The 17,770-nt window shown below is 43.4% G+C and overlaps 1 protein-coding gene across 2 annotated transcripts in view; it reads left to right on the forward strand.

The window, feature by feature from the left end:
- LOC141797517 (fibroblast growth factor 12-like) overlaps window positions 1-17,770 on the forward strand; it is a 63,603-nt gene that overhangs the window by 23,977 nt on the left and 21,856 nt on the right. The window contains exons 1-2 of one of the 2 annotated variants that reach the window (XM_074678952.1): window positions 9,395-10,334; window positions 16,324-16,434. In XM_074678952.1, the coding sequence (XP_074535053.1) occupies window positions 10,136-10,334; window positions 16,324-16,434 (310 nt within the window). In that variant the 5' untranslated portion in view covers window positions 9,395-10,135. Of the gene's footprint in view, window positions 1-9,394; window positions 10,335-16,323; window positions 16,435-17,770 lie in introns of those variants that run through there. The other variant, XM_074678953.1, reaches the window with a different exon arrangement.

Below are 17,770 nucleotides of genomic sequence, written 5' to 3' on the forward strand. Positions count from 1 at the left end.
GAGTAAAAACGTGTCCTGGTCGTATGTTTGGCGTGGAACAAAAGGCGCTGTAATAATCCAGATCTTGTGCAGCGTGTGAGGCCGTGTTCCCGCAGTGAGCGTCTTTGTTGGGTTTGAACATCCAGCTGCCGCCCACACCGCTGTTTGATACTGCGTTTAACCGTTTAGGATTTATTTTGGGTTCAGCTGCAGGATTTCAGCGTGCACAGAAAGACACGGTGCTTTCTCTGGGTTTGGAAAATTAACAAACGCTGGGACAGACAGAGATGAAAACAGGATCCAGCTGTGAACAGAAAGAAACAAGAAAAAGTATCAACCAAACATCTGAGGTGTTGCAGATCAGCCAGAAAACTAAGACATTAAGCTTTGATTTGGACTATTTTCAGCAGCAGATGAATCCTCACGGTTTGAAGGCGTGTTAGTCCAACACACACCTCGATGGAAAACTCAAAAACTCAAAACTCCAGACGGCTGGAGTCAGAGACTGAGGAGTCTCCTGGATTTGATCCTCTCCTGGTTTATGTTGGGCTGTTAAACCTCCAACCTGTTGACTCCTGGTCTGCCTCATAGTCTGTTTATAGAGTGGACAGCGTGACTCCGCCATTTACGGTTCTACAGCTTTAAAACCAAAATCACCAAAAAAAAATACACAAGAACGGCAGCTGTCAATCATCATTAAACATGACGTAAAACCTAATTTGTGTAATACACACACTGAAGATGAAAAATTATTAAAGGAGTGTTAAAACCGTGTAGGGCGAGGCCACAACTGACTGCCAAAGTTGACCATTTTACTGCTTCATGAAAATCTTTATAACTCTCTTGTACATTATTGGATCAGGACCAAAATTCACACACAAGTTCAGAGTCACTTCCTCATTCCATTTCTACCACTGGTTGCACAAACAATAATGCTCCATAGCGCCACCAAGGGGCGCAAAATTTTATCCCCTCTGGCTAAGTTAAGGTAGAGGCCTGAAATTTTGTGGGCTTAACAACCATGCCTAGAACTACAAAAAAGTCTATTGTGACCAAAGTGAATTCTGAACAGGAAGTTCGCTATTTGGACGTAAACATCGGATTTTGACGATTTCTAGCCTACATATACCATGGAACAATTCCTAAGTTTTATGTCAGATCAACTCCAAACATGGCTTCTGTAGCTCTCTTGTACATTGTTGGATCAGGACCAAAATGCACACAGAGGTTCAGTGTCACAGCCTCAGTGCATTTCTATCACTGGTTGAGCTAACATTAATGCTCCATAGCGCCACCCATGTTGCACAAAACTGCAGCCCGTCCAGCTACTTTAAGCTACAGACATGAAATGTTTTGAGCATAACTATCATGCCTAGACCTATGGCTTTTGGCTGAGCAACATTTTGCTCGAGACTCGGCCTAATATTGCTGCTTGCAGCTATATATTCTTCTTGACTCTACCTCCTAATATATTTTACAACCCCGAAAAAAATACACAAAAACAGCAGCTGTTGATCATTGTTAGACATGACGTCAAACCTCATTTCTAACTGCGTATAACTAATGAAAACGAAACTTTTCAGAAAAACAAGGACTTAAATTCAAGGCAGCCAAATGATATCTTCAAACCAGACCTGAGAAACATTTCTACGAGCTAAATTAATTTTTTAAAATTTGACCACAGCCCATCTGGAATGACCGGGGAGATGGATTTTTTTTACCTATACGGCAGCCGGCCGGGGGAGCGGTTTTTGTGGCGACCTCATTTGGCTCCATCTGGCTCTACTCATTATAGAATAGAATAGAATAGAATAGAATAGAATAGAATAGAATAGAATAGAATAGAACTTTATTGTCATTGTAACAAATACAACGAAATTGAAGTCACAGCAGCAATCAAGAAATCAAAAGTAAGAAAGTGTATAGAAAGTGCAAAAAGGTCCATAAGAAAACAGATGCTAACAGCTTGTCCATCATTGTCCAGTCAGCCAGCCTCCACCTCCACAGGGTCCAGGACTGAGCTTCTTCAGCAGTCTGTTCAGTCTCTGTCTCCTGGATCCTGTCTGCTCACAGCAGGTGAAGCTCTTCCAACACGGCGTTGGTGTCTGGTGTTAGCTCTGTTAGCCATGTCTGTGAATAGTATGATGCTACTCTGCCCTCTGGTATTCCCTCTGTTGCTGGGCTAGCATGGCTAGCTCATCCATCTTATTGGAGATAGATCTTACGTTCCCAATAACGATGGATGGAAGGACAGGTCCATGTCGTCACTTCTTAGCGCACACCTGAGAACCAGCACGTCGTCCTCACCTCCTTCTCCTCAGCTTGTGGGAAACATCAGGCCTTGCACCAGTTAGCATTGACATGCTACAGGCTGCTGACAGCTGAGTTCACATGTAAACAATGCAGCCATGGTTACATGTAGGATCTCCAGACAAACACAGGAGAAAAAGTAGTAAAAATATCACTGAAGACACAAAAAGTTTGGTGTCCATGACCAACAAATGAGCCATACAAAGTAAAGATCCACTCCAAATACAAAGATTACGAAAAAGAGACGAAAAAATTACAAGAAATGCACAAAGAAGAGAGAGCTGCTGCTAAAGGCAGCCATAGCCAACAGGGCGGCGCCTAGCAACATATGTCCGTTTGTTGTTGTAGTTGAGATAAAAACCACCTGATTTGGATTAGGGATCTGGAATGATACAGTATGAAGTCCCGGTACTTGGTAATCAGTATTGGGTCTCAATGGTACCAATTTTGGTACTTTAGTGTGTGTTTAGGTGGTAATAAATATTAATTTGTTTGATAATAAAATCTTATAATTTTTTTTAAATTTAACATATTAGTTTCACAGTATATACACTTGCAGTGCTGTGTTCATGCCCTGCTCCCTCCAAAGTCTTTCAATGACAAATAAGTGCATTTTAGCTATATATCAGGGAAGGAAAGCATTTTACATCAACAGCTTACACCATGCATGACTTCCTGTCCCACTTTATCTGCTTTTTGTAAATCGAGCCGTCATTACTTTGACATTCATCAAAAACATGGTGGCTGATGTTTCTGCTGCGACCTGCCGGAGCAGGGAAGCAGCCTGAACAAAACAGAGTGGATCTGAAAACCCTTTCCACAGTGTAGTGACCTTCTGATAAAAGTTATCAGCTAAACGTCCTGCTGTGGTTGGGATGCATCATGGGTAAATTTCTGTTTTGAAGCCGCTAACGATAACGTCTGTGACTAAAGCAGACTTCTCATCCAAAGATCTGTCAGTCTGGAGTCTGTTTATGGTCTATTCTGAAACTGATCAGAGGCTCTTTATAGAGGATCACACCATCCTCCAGTGACAGTGACTCCTGCTTTCAAGAATCCTCCTCCGCTGTAACAAAGAGCTCTCTCTGTTAGATCCTGTCTAACAATAACTATCTGAGCCTGTTAGAGACAAAACGGGAACTTTTTGGACTCTTTTAGACCAGAAGACGGGTAAATATAGGCCTGAGGTTTAAAAATACAGCGCTCATAATAACCTGTTTCATCTTTTTAGATCTGTAAAGGACTTCTTTGATCCTCTCCTCATCCCGGGGACGGTTTTAGCTCCACAGACCCGAACCTGCAGCACGCTCTGAGTTTGACGGTCGCGAAGGTGTCCCGCTGACTTTCTGCCGCCCTCTGATGAGGCAGTTTGTCTATCGATCAGGAAACATACCTGAACTGTAACCACAGACACACACACACTCACTCACTCACACACACACTCACTCACACACACACTTGGGGAGTCCAGGACTGAAGGACAGGAAATCCACAGTGGCAGTATCACCATCGATCACAGCGCTCATTAACACCAAGCAAGAGTGTCAGAGTGTGTGTGAGTGTGTGTGTGTGTGTGTGTGAAAGTTGAAGTGTAATTTCAACAGTGACGTGATGAAGATGAAGACTGTCAGATGATGATGGTTGTTTGGTTTCTTGGTCATAACTCAGGAAACAGGAAATTAGAGGTGTTCAGTTTTCCTCTACGCAGACGATACTCACACCTACACGTCAGGCTACGTTTGCTGATTGGTGGAAAGAATCGTAACCCTCCTCGTGTCATCTCACTCAAATCTGACGCTGGAGACATAAAACCTTATAGTTTTAGATTTAAAGCCTTTTCTTCTGATGTATAAATGATCTCTGGAGATTATCATGGGCCTGAGCTCTCCTGAAAAGCCAAACTGACTCTACTGGTCCATAAAATATGACTTTAACCCTTTATCGAGTATCATCCAGGCCACCTGGAGCTTTTTTTTGTCATTTTTTCCTTCAGAGTCAGAGATCATGCCTAGAAAGCTCATCTCCTCTTCTTTCAGGGAATGTTTTTTTTTTTTTTTCCCTTGCCCAAATATTTGAGAAGTTACGGTAATGAGAACAGCTAGCATCAGTGATTACCTGTGATTGAAATGTGTTTGCACATGGGTTCCTACACATGATTGTTTGATTCTATTCTAAGGAGCTGTTTGAAATTTCCTCTTGCCCAAATAGTAGAAGAGTTACTGTAATGAGAAAAGCTAGCATCAGTGATTACCTGTGATTGGAATCTTTTCCTTCTCTGCAGTACTGTAATACCTTGGATATCTCCTTAAGCCTTTTGATTCTTCTCTAAGGAGCTGTTTGAGCATTTGTCTTGCCCAAATAGAAGAAGAGTTACGGTAATGAGAACAGCTAGCATCCATGATTACCTGGGATTGAAATGTGTTTGCACGTGGTTTACAGTAATAAGAACAACGAGCATCAATAGCTACCTGTGATTGGAACATGTTTGTTCCTCTTCAGTACCGCAATACCTCTGATATCTCCGTAGAGCTTTTTGACTCTTCTCTAAGGTGTATGAGTTTTCCTCTTGCACAAACAGTAGAACAGTTACGGAAATGGAAACAGCTTGCATCAATGATTACCTGTGATTGGAAAGTATTTGTTCCTCTGCAGTACCTTAATACCTCAGATATATCCATGAAGCTTTTCTTAGGTGTTTGAGTTTGCCCAAGTAGTAGAAGAGTTACGGTAATGAAAACAGCTAGCATCAGTGAATACCTGTAATTGAATTGTGTTTGCACTTGGGTTCTCCAGCTGTACTGAAATACCTAAGATATCTCCTAAAGGTTATTCGATTCTTCTCTAAGCTGTTTCTCTTGCCCAAATAGCAGAAGAGTTACGGTAATGAAAACAGCTAGCATCAGTGATTACCTGTGATTGAATTGTGTTTGCACATGGGTTCCTACGCAGTACTGTAATACCTAAGATATCTCCAAAAAGCTTTTCCATTCTCTAAGGAGCTGTTTGAGTATTTATCTTGCCGAAATAGTAGAAGAGTTACGGTAATGAGAACAGCTAGCATCATTGATTACCTGTGATTGGAACATGTTTGTACCTCTGCAGTACAGTAATACCTCAAATATCTCCATAAGGTTATTCTTTTATTCTCTAAGGAGCTGTTTGAGTGTTTCTCTTGCCCAGATAGTAGAAGAGTTATGGTAATTTAAAGAGCACTTGTAGAACGGGAGCGCTGGCACCTTGATGGGTATAAAGCGGTTTAATCTGCAGGTGAGCCATGGATTACAACCTGCTCTCTTAAGAAGACAAAGTCCTCACACAGGTATGCTCAGAGTGACTGGATGAGTCAAACACACACACACACACACACACACACACACACACACACACACACACACACACACACACACACATGCGCGCAGCAGACCAGTGTTTGGGTCCCGAATGAAAGCGAAAGTCGACTCACTTTGAGTTCTGTGAAGTTACGTCATGACCGTTATGTAACTCAACAAAGCCATCATAACTATTTGAACAGAAACTTTCCTCAAAGTGAAGCTGGATCGTTTCACTTCCTCCTGAGTGTCAGAATCCTGATCAGGGAGCCTTGAAAATCCTCGTCCTCCTCTCTGTGTCTGCCTCAGTCCCTCTGAGCAGGTACCAGGACGCAAATACTCGACAGTAATTAAAGCGGCTGACCTGGTTCTTCTGTAGGCCTACATTCAGCACGGCGGCGTGTTCGCTGACACGCTCTCCACACGCTCTCCACACGCTCTCCACACGCCCTCCTCACGCTCTGACAGGGTTTGTGATGTTTTCCGTGGTAATCCTGCCGGCTCTCTGACAGCAGGATCCGTGAAAGCTGCCGGACTCGTCAGGTCTGCTTCCGGGCCCGGAGACCGAGCGATTGGACGTGGAGGATTAGTTTTTAAGAGCATCAAAGTGTTGACGAGTCACACTCAGACACTGGCTCTAATTAGAGTGTTTCAGGCCGCTCAGCGAGGCTGTGATCCACTCAGAGTCTGGACTGACTGGTCCAGCTTCTCTCATGTGATCCAGTAAAACCTGCAGCAGCTGTGGACTCTGAATGGGTCTCATCAGGAACACTGATGTCTCATTCCTCCTGAACAACAGACACATCCATAAACCTCATCAAGAACAGGCCTTATTTCTACGTTTGGTGCTAGAGTCAGACTCGTCAATTAATATCAACTGACAATAACTGAATGCTCCTCGAAACCTGCTCCAGACTCTTAAAAACAAGTCGAATAGTGCTGATTTTCACTGAACTAAATTCTGAGTTTTGCATCTTCACAGTGAAGGCACTGGGAGACGTTTCTGGTAGTGGGGCGTGTTTTCTGTAAATGGGGCAGGACTTTACCGTGCCAAGAGAGCACAAGGAGAATTGTAAACCTGGCAATGTGCAAATGACATCCTATCATGTAAGTTAGATAAGTAACATAAGGCTATTTAGTCTGTTGAGTGAGAAAAAAAATATTGACCAGATTAATGAGAGAAGTGACTCTTAATTTCGTCTGCTGTAAACTAGCGCGATAGAAAATTGAAGTAACTCCACTTGGAAGGGTTAAAACTGTTATCAATATAAACATAAAATAAGAACAGTATGAGGTGCTACATCACAACAGGATACAGCACGGTATGATGATTTATGAGATGAAAATAATGAGATGACACACTTTGAAATGATAAGTTATGAGATGATATGCAATGAGATGATACGCAATGAGAAGATACCCAATGAGAAGATACGCAATGAGAAGATACGCAATGAGATGATACTCAATGAGATGATATGCAATGAGATAATACACAATGAGATGATACTCAATGAGATGATATGCAATGAGATAATACACAATAGGAAGATACACATTAAGGTGATACACTGAAATGATACACCGAGATGATACGCAATGAGATGATACGCAATGAGATGATACGCAATGAGATGATGTGCTATGAAACATTCAGTTATGAGATAAAACACTGAGATGATACATTGAGATGATATGCTATGAGATGATAGACAATAAAAAGATACACAATGAGGTAATACACTGAAATGTAACACCGAGATGATTCGCTATGAGATGATGTGCTATGAGATGATATGCTATGAGATGATACACAATGAGATGATATGCAATGAGATGATATGCTATAAGATGATACGCAATGAGATAATACGCTATTAGATTATATGTTTTGAGATGATAAGCTATTAGATGATACACTGAGAAGATACATGGAAATGATATGCAATGAGATGATACGCAATGAGGTGATACACTATGAGATGATATGCAACAAGATGAGACGCTATTAGATTACACTAGAAAAGTGACTCCTTATTACCTCTGCTGTGATCCAGTGCTACAGTAAATACAATTAACTATGAAAGGATATGCTATTAGATGCTAGGCTATGAGGTGATACGCAATTACATGATATGCTATGAGATGATACACAGAAAGATGATACACAATGAGATGATAAGCAATGAGATGATACGTTTTAAGATGAAACTCTTTGGGATGATGCGCTATTAGATTATAAGCTTTGAGATGAGAAGTTATTAGATGATACACTGAGATGATACATGTAGATGATACAAAATGAGATGATACGCTATAAGATGACACACTATGAGATGATATGCTATGAGATAATACAATTTAAAGATGATACACTATAAGATGAAAAGCTAGGAGATGATAGGCTATGAGATGATATGCTATGAGATGATACGCTGTAAAATGATACACGGGGATAATACACAATGAGATTGTAAGCTTTGAGATGATAGGCTATGAGACTATAGCTATGAGATGGTATGCTATCTAATGATGGGCTATGAGATGATTTCTTAAGAGATTATTAATTGTTAGATGAAAAGCTATTAGATGATACGTCATGAGAGGTGATAACATTCTATGATATGTTATGAGATGATACAACATGTGATGAACCGTTATGAGATGATACACAATGAGTTGATAAGTTGTGAGATGTTAAGCTATGTTATGATATATGTATAAGATGGGAAGTTACACTATGATACGTTTCGGGATATGTAATGAGATCATATGTTATGAGATGATACATTATGAGATGAGGAACAGAGTCTAAACTGCTCAGACTGGCTGTGATTGGCTGCTCTCGGGTTAAAGACGATGTGATGGAGTCAAGTGTAGACCAGTCTAATTAGCAGAGAAGAGCTTGTTACATAATCCAATTATCAGATGAAGAGAGGCTGAGTCACTGACAACAAACATGGAGTCAACGCCACCATCATCATCTTCATTTTCAATGTGTCACCACAAACTTTATTTCAACTCGTCTGGAGACGCTGATGTGGATCATGTGTGCAGCGTGTGGACAGAGCGTGTTGATACCTGCAGCCTCGTGGCGTGCTTCCTCTCTCTGAGCAGATTCTCTGACTTCATCTTCATCTTCAGCAGGATCCTCTGCAGCTGCAGAAACTCAGGCAGCATCAGGAAGGCTTTACGTAACAGGAGGCGCTGCACAGAGCGCTCCAGATCAAACATTCATGTCCCCGTGTTTGGACTTTCACACGGGGCTGGAGAGGATCACAGTGTGACTGAAGACGGATCAACAGTGAAACTGAGACTTTTCCTTATTCCAGTCTCTCTTCTTCTGCTCTGACTCAATGCGGCATTACTTCCTGCCTCCTGGTGGTGGCGCTAAAGACACGGATGTAGCATTTTGTCCAGTTGAAATCGCTGAATCTCTGGTGATGTTACTGAGACTCGCTGTGTGATCTCCCCCTGGTGGCTGCTTCTTACAGTTCGCACATGCTCAGTGTGTCTGAATGGTCAACCTGAATTTTCTGTGTATGTATTTGTGTGTGTGTGTGTATCAGTGTGTGTTTCTTTGCGTGTGTGTGGAGGTAGAGTGGTCTGATGTGGGAGCTTCATGAAACATCAGGCAGAGTATTTTTAGGAGCTTCTTCTTCACCTCCATCAGCGTCTCTCCATCACTCCCTCTCTCTCCTCTGTCTGACTGCTGCTCGCTCACTCCCTGAGCCTCTCGCCACACTCGCCGCTCTCAGCCCGTGAGGAGGAGGAGGAGGATGAAGCAGGAGAGTAAAACAGAGCAGAACAGAGTCTCCGTGTAATCTCTCGCTGCCTCTCTTTAACCCTTCGTGGTCGCCGCTCTCTGGAAGTTGAGCTGATGATGCTGCTGCTGCTGCTGATGATGATGATGATGAAGATGGAGGATGCAGAGCGAGCATCCTGAGAGGAGAAGAAGCTGCGGCGCTCTTTGATTCGCAGCTCTGGCTTCGTGTTGGTGCGCACAGCGAGAAAACCCCGCAGCTCCTGCAGTCATGTGAGGGGCTGAGATGGGAAGTACCCAGCATGCAGTTTGTCTCCTCTTTAAAGGCGATGAAGGTTTGCACATCTGGACTCGGGCTGAGCCGTACCCGTCCTCTCTGAGGAGACCGAGCGTCAAAGTTTGGAGCGCTGCGTGGTTATGAAACCAGAGGATCCTCTGCAGAGTTTTCTACCTCACAGTGTTTCATCGTCAGGAAAAGTTTGGCCCTGATGTAGTCTACGCAGAGACCGGGTCATTTCTTTAGGTTTTCGAGATCCTCCAGGGGTCTCTGAAGAGTTTGGAGCTCCGGCTGCTTCTCAAAGTGGATCTGACGTGTTGGGAGTTTGTGTCCGGTCATGGAGCGTCGATTCTCCTCTTCTGGATTCTGATCAGACATGTCCCCTCCTTCAGACTCCTAAAGGAGCGTCTGTGCCTTCAGGACTCACAGCAGGAGGCGATACGTCCACCCTGGTGGCTCCGCCCACCTCCCAGGGAGATGGCAGCGGCCATCGCCAGCTCCCTGATCCGACAGAAGCGTCAGGCGCGAGAGTCCAACAGCGACAAAGTCGCCACGAACAAGAGACGCTCCAGTCCGAGTAAAGACCCGCGCTCTCTGTGCGAGCGGCACATCTTCAGCGTCTTCAGCAAAGTCCGCTTCTGCAGCGGGAAAAAAAAACCCGTCCGACGGAAACCAGGTGGGTCAGAGAGTCCCAGACCATCTCACAGGGTCCTCAACCTGTGACCTGGTTTTAGGGAGTTAAACCAACAGCTTAAGTTCAGAGAGGTCCAGGTAGATCCACTTTAAGCTCTAGATTAGCTCAGCCTTTAGGGACTTGGCTTTGTAACCAGAGGGTGCTGGTTCAAGTCCTGGCATGGAGCAAGAGTGGTAATTGGGCTGATAGACTGTTGATGTACCAATGAGCAAGGCACCAGCTGCTCAGTGTTGCTGCTGAGTGACAGTGGAGGACTTTAGTTACAGAGGAGGAGGCTTCTTAACCACACACAGCTCGAGCTTAAAGAGGGGTAGTGTGTGCTCCTCTTAGTCTGTATTCTGTCCCTCTGGGGCCTCCGTAGTATCTTTACATGATGTACAGAGCAGTAAAATCTCCTGTTTTTTTAGGAGTCCTAGAAATTTTCAGAGTCAGAGGAATGTGGACTTAAAGCCTGGTTTATGCCAAGCAGCAACCTCCGGTCTGAAAACATGAGACGGTGCTGAAGTGATAAAATCTGCTGTTTCTCTAGTGTCCACTTGAGGCTGACTCTGGAAGTACAGGAAGTCACAAACACACCAAGCCAAAAAAAGCCGCTTTCAAAGCAGAAATTAACCTATTTACAGCCTGGTTCAAAAAACGTCTCCTGTCTGAGTTGCTGATTTTACTACCAGCTCACACTGTACGGGGGGTGAATTTTTTTCTAACTCTGCCGTTCAGAGGATATTAAGGTCGCGAGCTCACCCAATCCGAGGCACAGCTGAGGGTCACGTGACCGACAGGCGCCCTATAGCTGTAGGCAAAGCCCTTGTCGCTACCAATATGGCCGCTATAGCCGATCTGCGTCATTTTCCGTTTCAGAAACAGACGGGTGACGTCGGCGAGACTTCGTCCATGTTTTATACAGTCTATGATCGGTACCCGTAACTTTTGACAGAATTTGGTCGGTACATATAAAATTACCTAATTCGTAGGACTGAATAATTAATCCAATTTAAACCGATATCGCAACGTAACAGAGTGCAGTTTTCAAATCGCAGAGTCTACAATTTAAAAAAATAAAATGTAAAAAAAGTTTCGTGTACACAGGCCTGGAGGGGATACAGTAACTTGTTAAATCAATCAGTCAATATTCTTAATAATTAATGATAATAATACGTTTTATTTATGGAGCGCTTTTCAAGATACTCAAAGACACTTCCCACAGGTTAACAAAAAAAAAGCAAATAACACAGAAAATAAAACAGGGAGAAGCAAGACAAAAACAGCGAAGTGCATTCAGAGGCAGTCAAACATTAAAAGTGTTTTTAAAAAGGTGGGTTTTGATTAGTTTTTTGAAGGTGAGTTTGGGACAGGTACGGATGTTTAGTGGTAGAGCTTTCTTCTTCCTCCATACTATAGAATGATATAGAATGATTTAATAATTGTTTTTTGGAAATAATGCAAAAGATACCCCCCCCCCCCCCCCAAAAAAAAATAAAATAAAATAAATAAATAAATAAATAAAATAAAATAAAATAAAATAAAATAAAATAAAATAAATAAAATAAAATAAAATAATAATAATAATAATAATAATAATAATAATAAATAAATAATAAAAAATGTAATTAAATAAATGAATTGCATGCTAAATTGCAATCGCAATATTTGTAAAAAAAAAAAATGCAATTAGATTATTATTCAAAATCCTTCAGCCCTACTCATTCGATACCCATCCCTAAATCTTATCAAGTGTTTTTGTTTTATTTTCAGTAGAAAATGTCTTTTTTGATTTAATCTGACCCACATTCACTTGGAAAGTCCAGAAAAATGTCTTATTTCAAGATATTTAAGGACAAAATGAGTTCTGAATTGCTGAAAAATATGCCAATTAAACAAGAGAAATTCATTTGTATTAAGACTTTATTCTTGTTCCATCTGCAGTTTTTTGTACTTGTTACAACAATCCAGACCTTATTTTTGTCTTTAAATAACTTGAAATAGACATTTTTCTGGACTGGTGAGTTAAATGTGGTTTAAATCAATTATAGCAAGAAAATTCTTACTTAGAATCAGAAGAAAACACTTTTAAGATTTCATTTTTTTGCAGTGTAGCTGTTAGTGTGTAGACTCGAAGTCTGCCCCTTTCCAATATGGCTGCTCCAGCCAATTAGCTTCAAAACTCTGTCACAGAAACATGAATGATGAAAATTACTAGCTTCTGCTTTCAACTTCTTCTCCTCTAGTTTAGAGCTGTTATAGACGTGCGTTTGCGACACACTGACTCCTGCTGGTCGGGAACTGGCACTGCGTGGAGCGTTGAAAAGGATAAAAGCAACATGTGTTTTTCGATAGTGCTGATTCCACACTGCGTTTTTTTAGAGGTGAGTGTTTTGATCCGTCTTTGACACGTGAACATGTAGAGGTGTGAAAATCTGCACACGCTCAGTCCCAACACCCAGCGGTGATACTGTTTCCTTAAAGCTACAGGAGCGCAGGATGCTCTCTCTTTAACTCAGTCTCTTTAACTCAGTTGTATTTCCTGGTACTCTGGTGCAGATGGAGTCCTGTCAGGTCTTGTGGTGGCTTCAGGGCTCTTGTGGTCTGACTCAGACTGGATCACAGCAAAGAGAGGAGAGGCAGGATGCCATCTCTGCTGTTGTGTAACGTTCCTGTAGGATATTAAAATATTGAATATGTTTCAGTTTGGACGCGCTGCTCAGTGCGTAAACAGCCTCAGAGTCACAGTGAAGAAGACTCTCTGCTCTTCGTCAGGTCCAGGTTTCCCTCCACAGACCTGCAGGAGGACTCTGGCAGCTCTGAGGCTGACCTGCAGGTCTGCATCCAGCGCGTGGTGGACCAGGAGCTGCAGCTTCGTCGGTATCATCCTCTGAAACGCAGCCAGCAGTTTGTCTGAAACATTACGTAATGTTCATCAGTGATCTTAAATATTTAATGCAGGTAAAAAAGAAGCACGCAGAGTGTTTGAGAGCAGTGTTTCCCTCCAGAGAGCTTTCCCTGATACAACACAAACCGTCAGTATCCCCCGAAAACCTGAGGAGACGTTTGACTCCTCAGAGAGCAGGAGGCGCAGCGAGTCGGACCGCTGGACGGGTTTACACATTCATGAGCTGCGTCTCTGCTCGGCGCTGCGTGTTTTCCTGGCAACACAACAAACAGCGTCTTAAAGGAAGTGTTTCACGGCTCCTCGCCGTTTGCATCCTCAGACTCTTTAACTTCCAAACTTCTCACCGACGAGCTGGAGCGAAGACGCAGGCTGCGGAGAGACTCCACAGAAATCTCTGCAGCTGCTGAGTCACTTCAAGCTCAGCACTTTGTCTTCTTTGATGTTCAACATCAGTGACGCTGGAAAACACAGATTAATGTGTGCGGAGTGGAAAACACACGCTGCCTCCTGGAAATACAGTCCTACAGATGATGGAGATAAAACCAGAAACAGGAACAGTCCTCTCTGTCAGAAAGAGTGGAAACAACCTTTACTCTGCTGAAGAGCAGATCATTTAAAGTAGTACAACAGAAACATTTACATCTCATAGTCATGGTATGGATTTCAGGGGTATCAGACCGCCATAGGAATTCAACTTAAAGACAGGTATTGTGCATTTTCCAGTCTTTATTGTGTCCCTCTGGTGCCCCCGTAGTATCTTTAAATGATTAAAAAAAGCCTTCCTCTGAAACACTTCTTTAAGCCACTGTCTCTTTAAGGCTCCCTGCTCCACAAACCCCCTTCGCTCTGATTGGTCAGCCCACTGCAGCCTTGCTTAGGGTAGACCTTGTTGTTTGAGGTCCCCGCCCCTCCATTGTGTCATGAACCATTTGAAGTGATCCTGATTTAATGACCTCATCATTTCAGAAAGTCTCGAGAAGATCTTATAAACCAGGTGACCAGTTAACTCATTAACTAGTTAACTAGGCTAGGTGATACAATGACCACAATCTTGCAAAGGTCTTGTAAAGATCATGTGACAATTTTATGCAGGTCTCATGAAGATCTCATGAATATCTGCCGCAACTGTGTCGTTAAAGTTTGTAAAGATGTTCCATAAAAATCTCATAAAGGTCTCCTTAAGGTCTGGTTAAGGTCTCTGTTAGGTCTGGAAAAGGTTCCTTAAGGTCTGGTTAAGGTCTCTGTTAGGTCTGTAAAAGGTTCCTTAAGGTCTGGTTAAGGTCTCTGTTAGGTCTGTAAAAGGTTCCTTAAGGTCTGGGAAAGGTCTCTGAGATCTGGTAAAGGTCTCCTTCAGGTCTTGTGAAAATCTTTTTAAGGTCTCGTAAGGGGTCCCCCAGAGGAATCATGAAGATCTCCTTGAGGTCTCATGAAGAGTTCCGATTGGTCTCATACAAAGAGACTCATAGTTGGCTGTCTCTCTGTCTGTCTGTCTTCCTGTCTGTCTGTCTCTCTGTCTGTCTGTCTTCCTGTCTGTCTACCTGTGTCTATGTCTTCCTGTCTCTCTGCCTGTCTGTCTGTCTGTCTCTCTGCTTGTCCGTCTGTCTCTCTGCCTGTCTGTTTGTCTGTCTCTCTGCCTGTCCGTCTGTCTCTCTGCCTGTCTGTCTGTCCGTCTTCCTGTCTCTCTGCCTCTCTGTCTGCGTGTCTCTCTGTCTGTCTCTCTGTCTCTCTGCCTTCCTGTCTGTCTCTCTACCTGTCTGCCTGTCTGTCTCACTTCCTGCCTGTCTCTCTGTCTGTCTCTCTGTCTGACTCTTTGCCTGCCTGTCTGTCTCTCTGTCTGCCTGTCTGTCTCACTTCCTGTCTGTCTGTCTCTCTGCCTGCCTGTCTGTCTCTCTGCCTGCCTGTCTGTCTGTCTGTCTGTCTCTCTGCCTGCCTGTCTCTCTGTCTGTCTGTCTGTCTGCCTGTCTCTCTGTCTGTCTGCCTGTCTCTCTGTCTGTCTGTCTGTCTGCCTGTCTCTCTGTCTGTCTCTCTGCCTGTCTTCCTGTCTCTCTGCCTGCCTGCCTGTCTGTCTGTCTGTCTGTCTCCCTGCCTGCCTGTCTGTCTCTCTGTCTGCCTGTCTCTCTGTCTGTGTCTCTCTCTGTCTTTCTGTCTCTCTGCCTTCCTGTCTGTCTCTCTACCTGTCTGCCTGTCTGTCTCTCTGTCTGCCTGTCTCTCTGTCTGTCTCTCTGTCTGTGTCTGTGTCTGTCTGTCTGCCTCTCTGCCTGTCTGTCTCACTTCCTGTCTGTCTGTCTGTCTGTCTGTCTCTCTGCCTGTCTGTCTGCCTGTCTGTCTGTCTCTGGTTAAGTAGCACAGCAGCCTGCTCCACATCAGCCTCAGTATTTGGGTCTATTTCTGCCAGAGAGCTCTCCTTACTCCTTCTGGCCCACATCATCATCATCATCACTTCATGTCTTCAGCCTCTTTCTCTCTTTGGCACCGTCACACCTTCAGCTGACTCAGAGAGGGGTGTGTGTGTGTGTGTGTGTGTGTGTGTATGTGTGTTTGCTCAAAGGCACTGACAGGATGTGGAGCTGAGGGAGTCAAACCGTCATCTGTGTGAATGTGAGAATGTAATCTGTGACCAGACGTCAGCTCTGTCACAACAGCTGCAGTTCCCTGAGTGTCCACTAGAGTCTCAGCAGTGAGCCAACCCCCTCTTTAATATTAAAGAGGGGGTATATTTATATATCTGATTACTTTTTTAGGACCTGAATCAGATTCTTTTCATGTCCTGAAATAATCTGCAACCACAGAGAAGCACGAGAGAGGATGTGTGATTAACTGAGGTGATGATGAGGAGGAGGAAGGTGTACAAACAGAGTGTGTAAGTGTGTGAGGGAGTGTGTGAGTGTGTGAGCTGATGGAAGAGGAGGAGGTGATGAAGAAGCTGCTGAAAGTCAAACTCCTGCAGCTGAATAATGAACGAGCTGCGAGTGGACACACACAGAGAGGAACCAACCTGTCATAAACAAACCGTGTGTGTGTGTGTGTGTGTGTGTGTGTGTGTGTGTGTGTGTGTGTGTGTGTGTGTGTGTGTGTGTGTTTCAGAGCCGCAGCTGAAGGGCATCGTGACGCGTCTCTTCAGTGAGCAGGGTTTCTACCTGCAGATGCAACCCGATGGGACCATCAGCGGAAACAAAGACGAGAACAGCGACAACAGTGAGTCTCAAACACACCAACACCAACACCAACACCAACACCACCTGTGTGTGTGTGAGTGTGTGTGTGTGTGTCTTTATTTACTGTTTCACCTGTTTTATTTGAACCAAACTGAACACACACCATCAGGACACTGATTCGACCAGCAGAGCGTGTTTTTGTGCAGCTCAAAGACTCAAATCGGTTTGTCTGAACTCAGTGACACTGAAACAGCTCACAACCCAAGACACACACACACACACACACACACACACACACACACACACACACACACACACAAAGAAATCAGAGCACGTACGTCTGTAAGATCAGTGACGTGTTTGCGTTTTATCAATACCAATGCCTTTATCTACTCTGTAAGTAGATTACTAGTCTTAGTCATAACAGTCGTTTAAGTTGTTTGGAACCTTGCCATACTTATGAAGCCAGCCATGAGCCTACGCGTTTGGATTTTTCAGTTTTTTCTTTTAACTAAGACTAGCTGTTATGTGTTTCTGTGATAAAGTTGAAATTTTATTCTGAAGCTGAAGTTACACCAATGTATGCTAATCACTAGCATATCAATGCGATTTCCTTTATATGTTGGCATCAAGCTAGCGCTATTTTGTTTATAACGTTTTTGGTAAATAAGGAGATTTGTACCATATTAAATGGTCATCTCTTTGTGAGTTCAGTTCTTTACTAAAACTTAAAGTGATACTCCGGGATGGAACAAGTTGGGTCCTATCACAAGGTTTAGGCCAGAAATTACCCCTACAGCAGTGTTTTTGTGCAGCCGAAGCCCAGAGCGCTCGCACCAAACACCCCCTCCCTGCTCCTCTGCCGGTTTCCTCTGCACTCAGACGGGGCCATTTTTTACTTGACCAAAAACACAAATAAACGGACTTCCACCGATAAAATCTGATGTTGGTCTGCATTCACGCTTTATTTAGAGAATTTTCAGCGTGTTACTTTCACACAAAAACACCGCTAAATAAGGCTCTAGTTCTCATCGTGTCTCTTCGTCCTGGCAGACTACCTGCGTTTGTTTATATCTGGCACACCGCACGCATGGACTGATACACTAAGCGGCGATCGCCTAGTAGCCAGCTGTGGCTCTGCAGCAGAGGTAGCGCCGTTTTACGACACAATAATTGGTTTAATAATAAAGTGTCAATTTTTTCAATTTTACATATTTGTCCTTCCATCTTCCATCCCCAGTTAGCCCACAGATATGTCTAGCACAGTGCTGCCGATAGCACTCAAACCGTAGGGCTATGTAACTGTTCTGATAAATACCTTATCTTAGTGTGTCGTAACCTGTAAAAAGTTGTTTTGAACAAAGAAAATTTGAGTT

Source organism: Halichoeres trimaculatus, unplaced genomic scaffold, assembly GCF_033239565.1.
Source record: "Halichoeres trimaculatus isolate MK-OKI-2021-1 unplaced genomic scaffold, fHalTri1.1 fHalTri1_scaffold_9, whole genome shotgun sequence".
In the NCBI taxonomy this organism is placed as follows: Eukaryota; Metazoa; Chordata; class Actinopteri; order Labriformes; family Labridae; genus Halichoeres; species Halichoeres trimaculatus.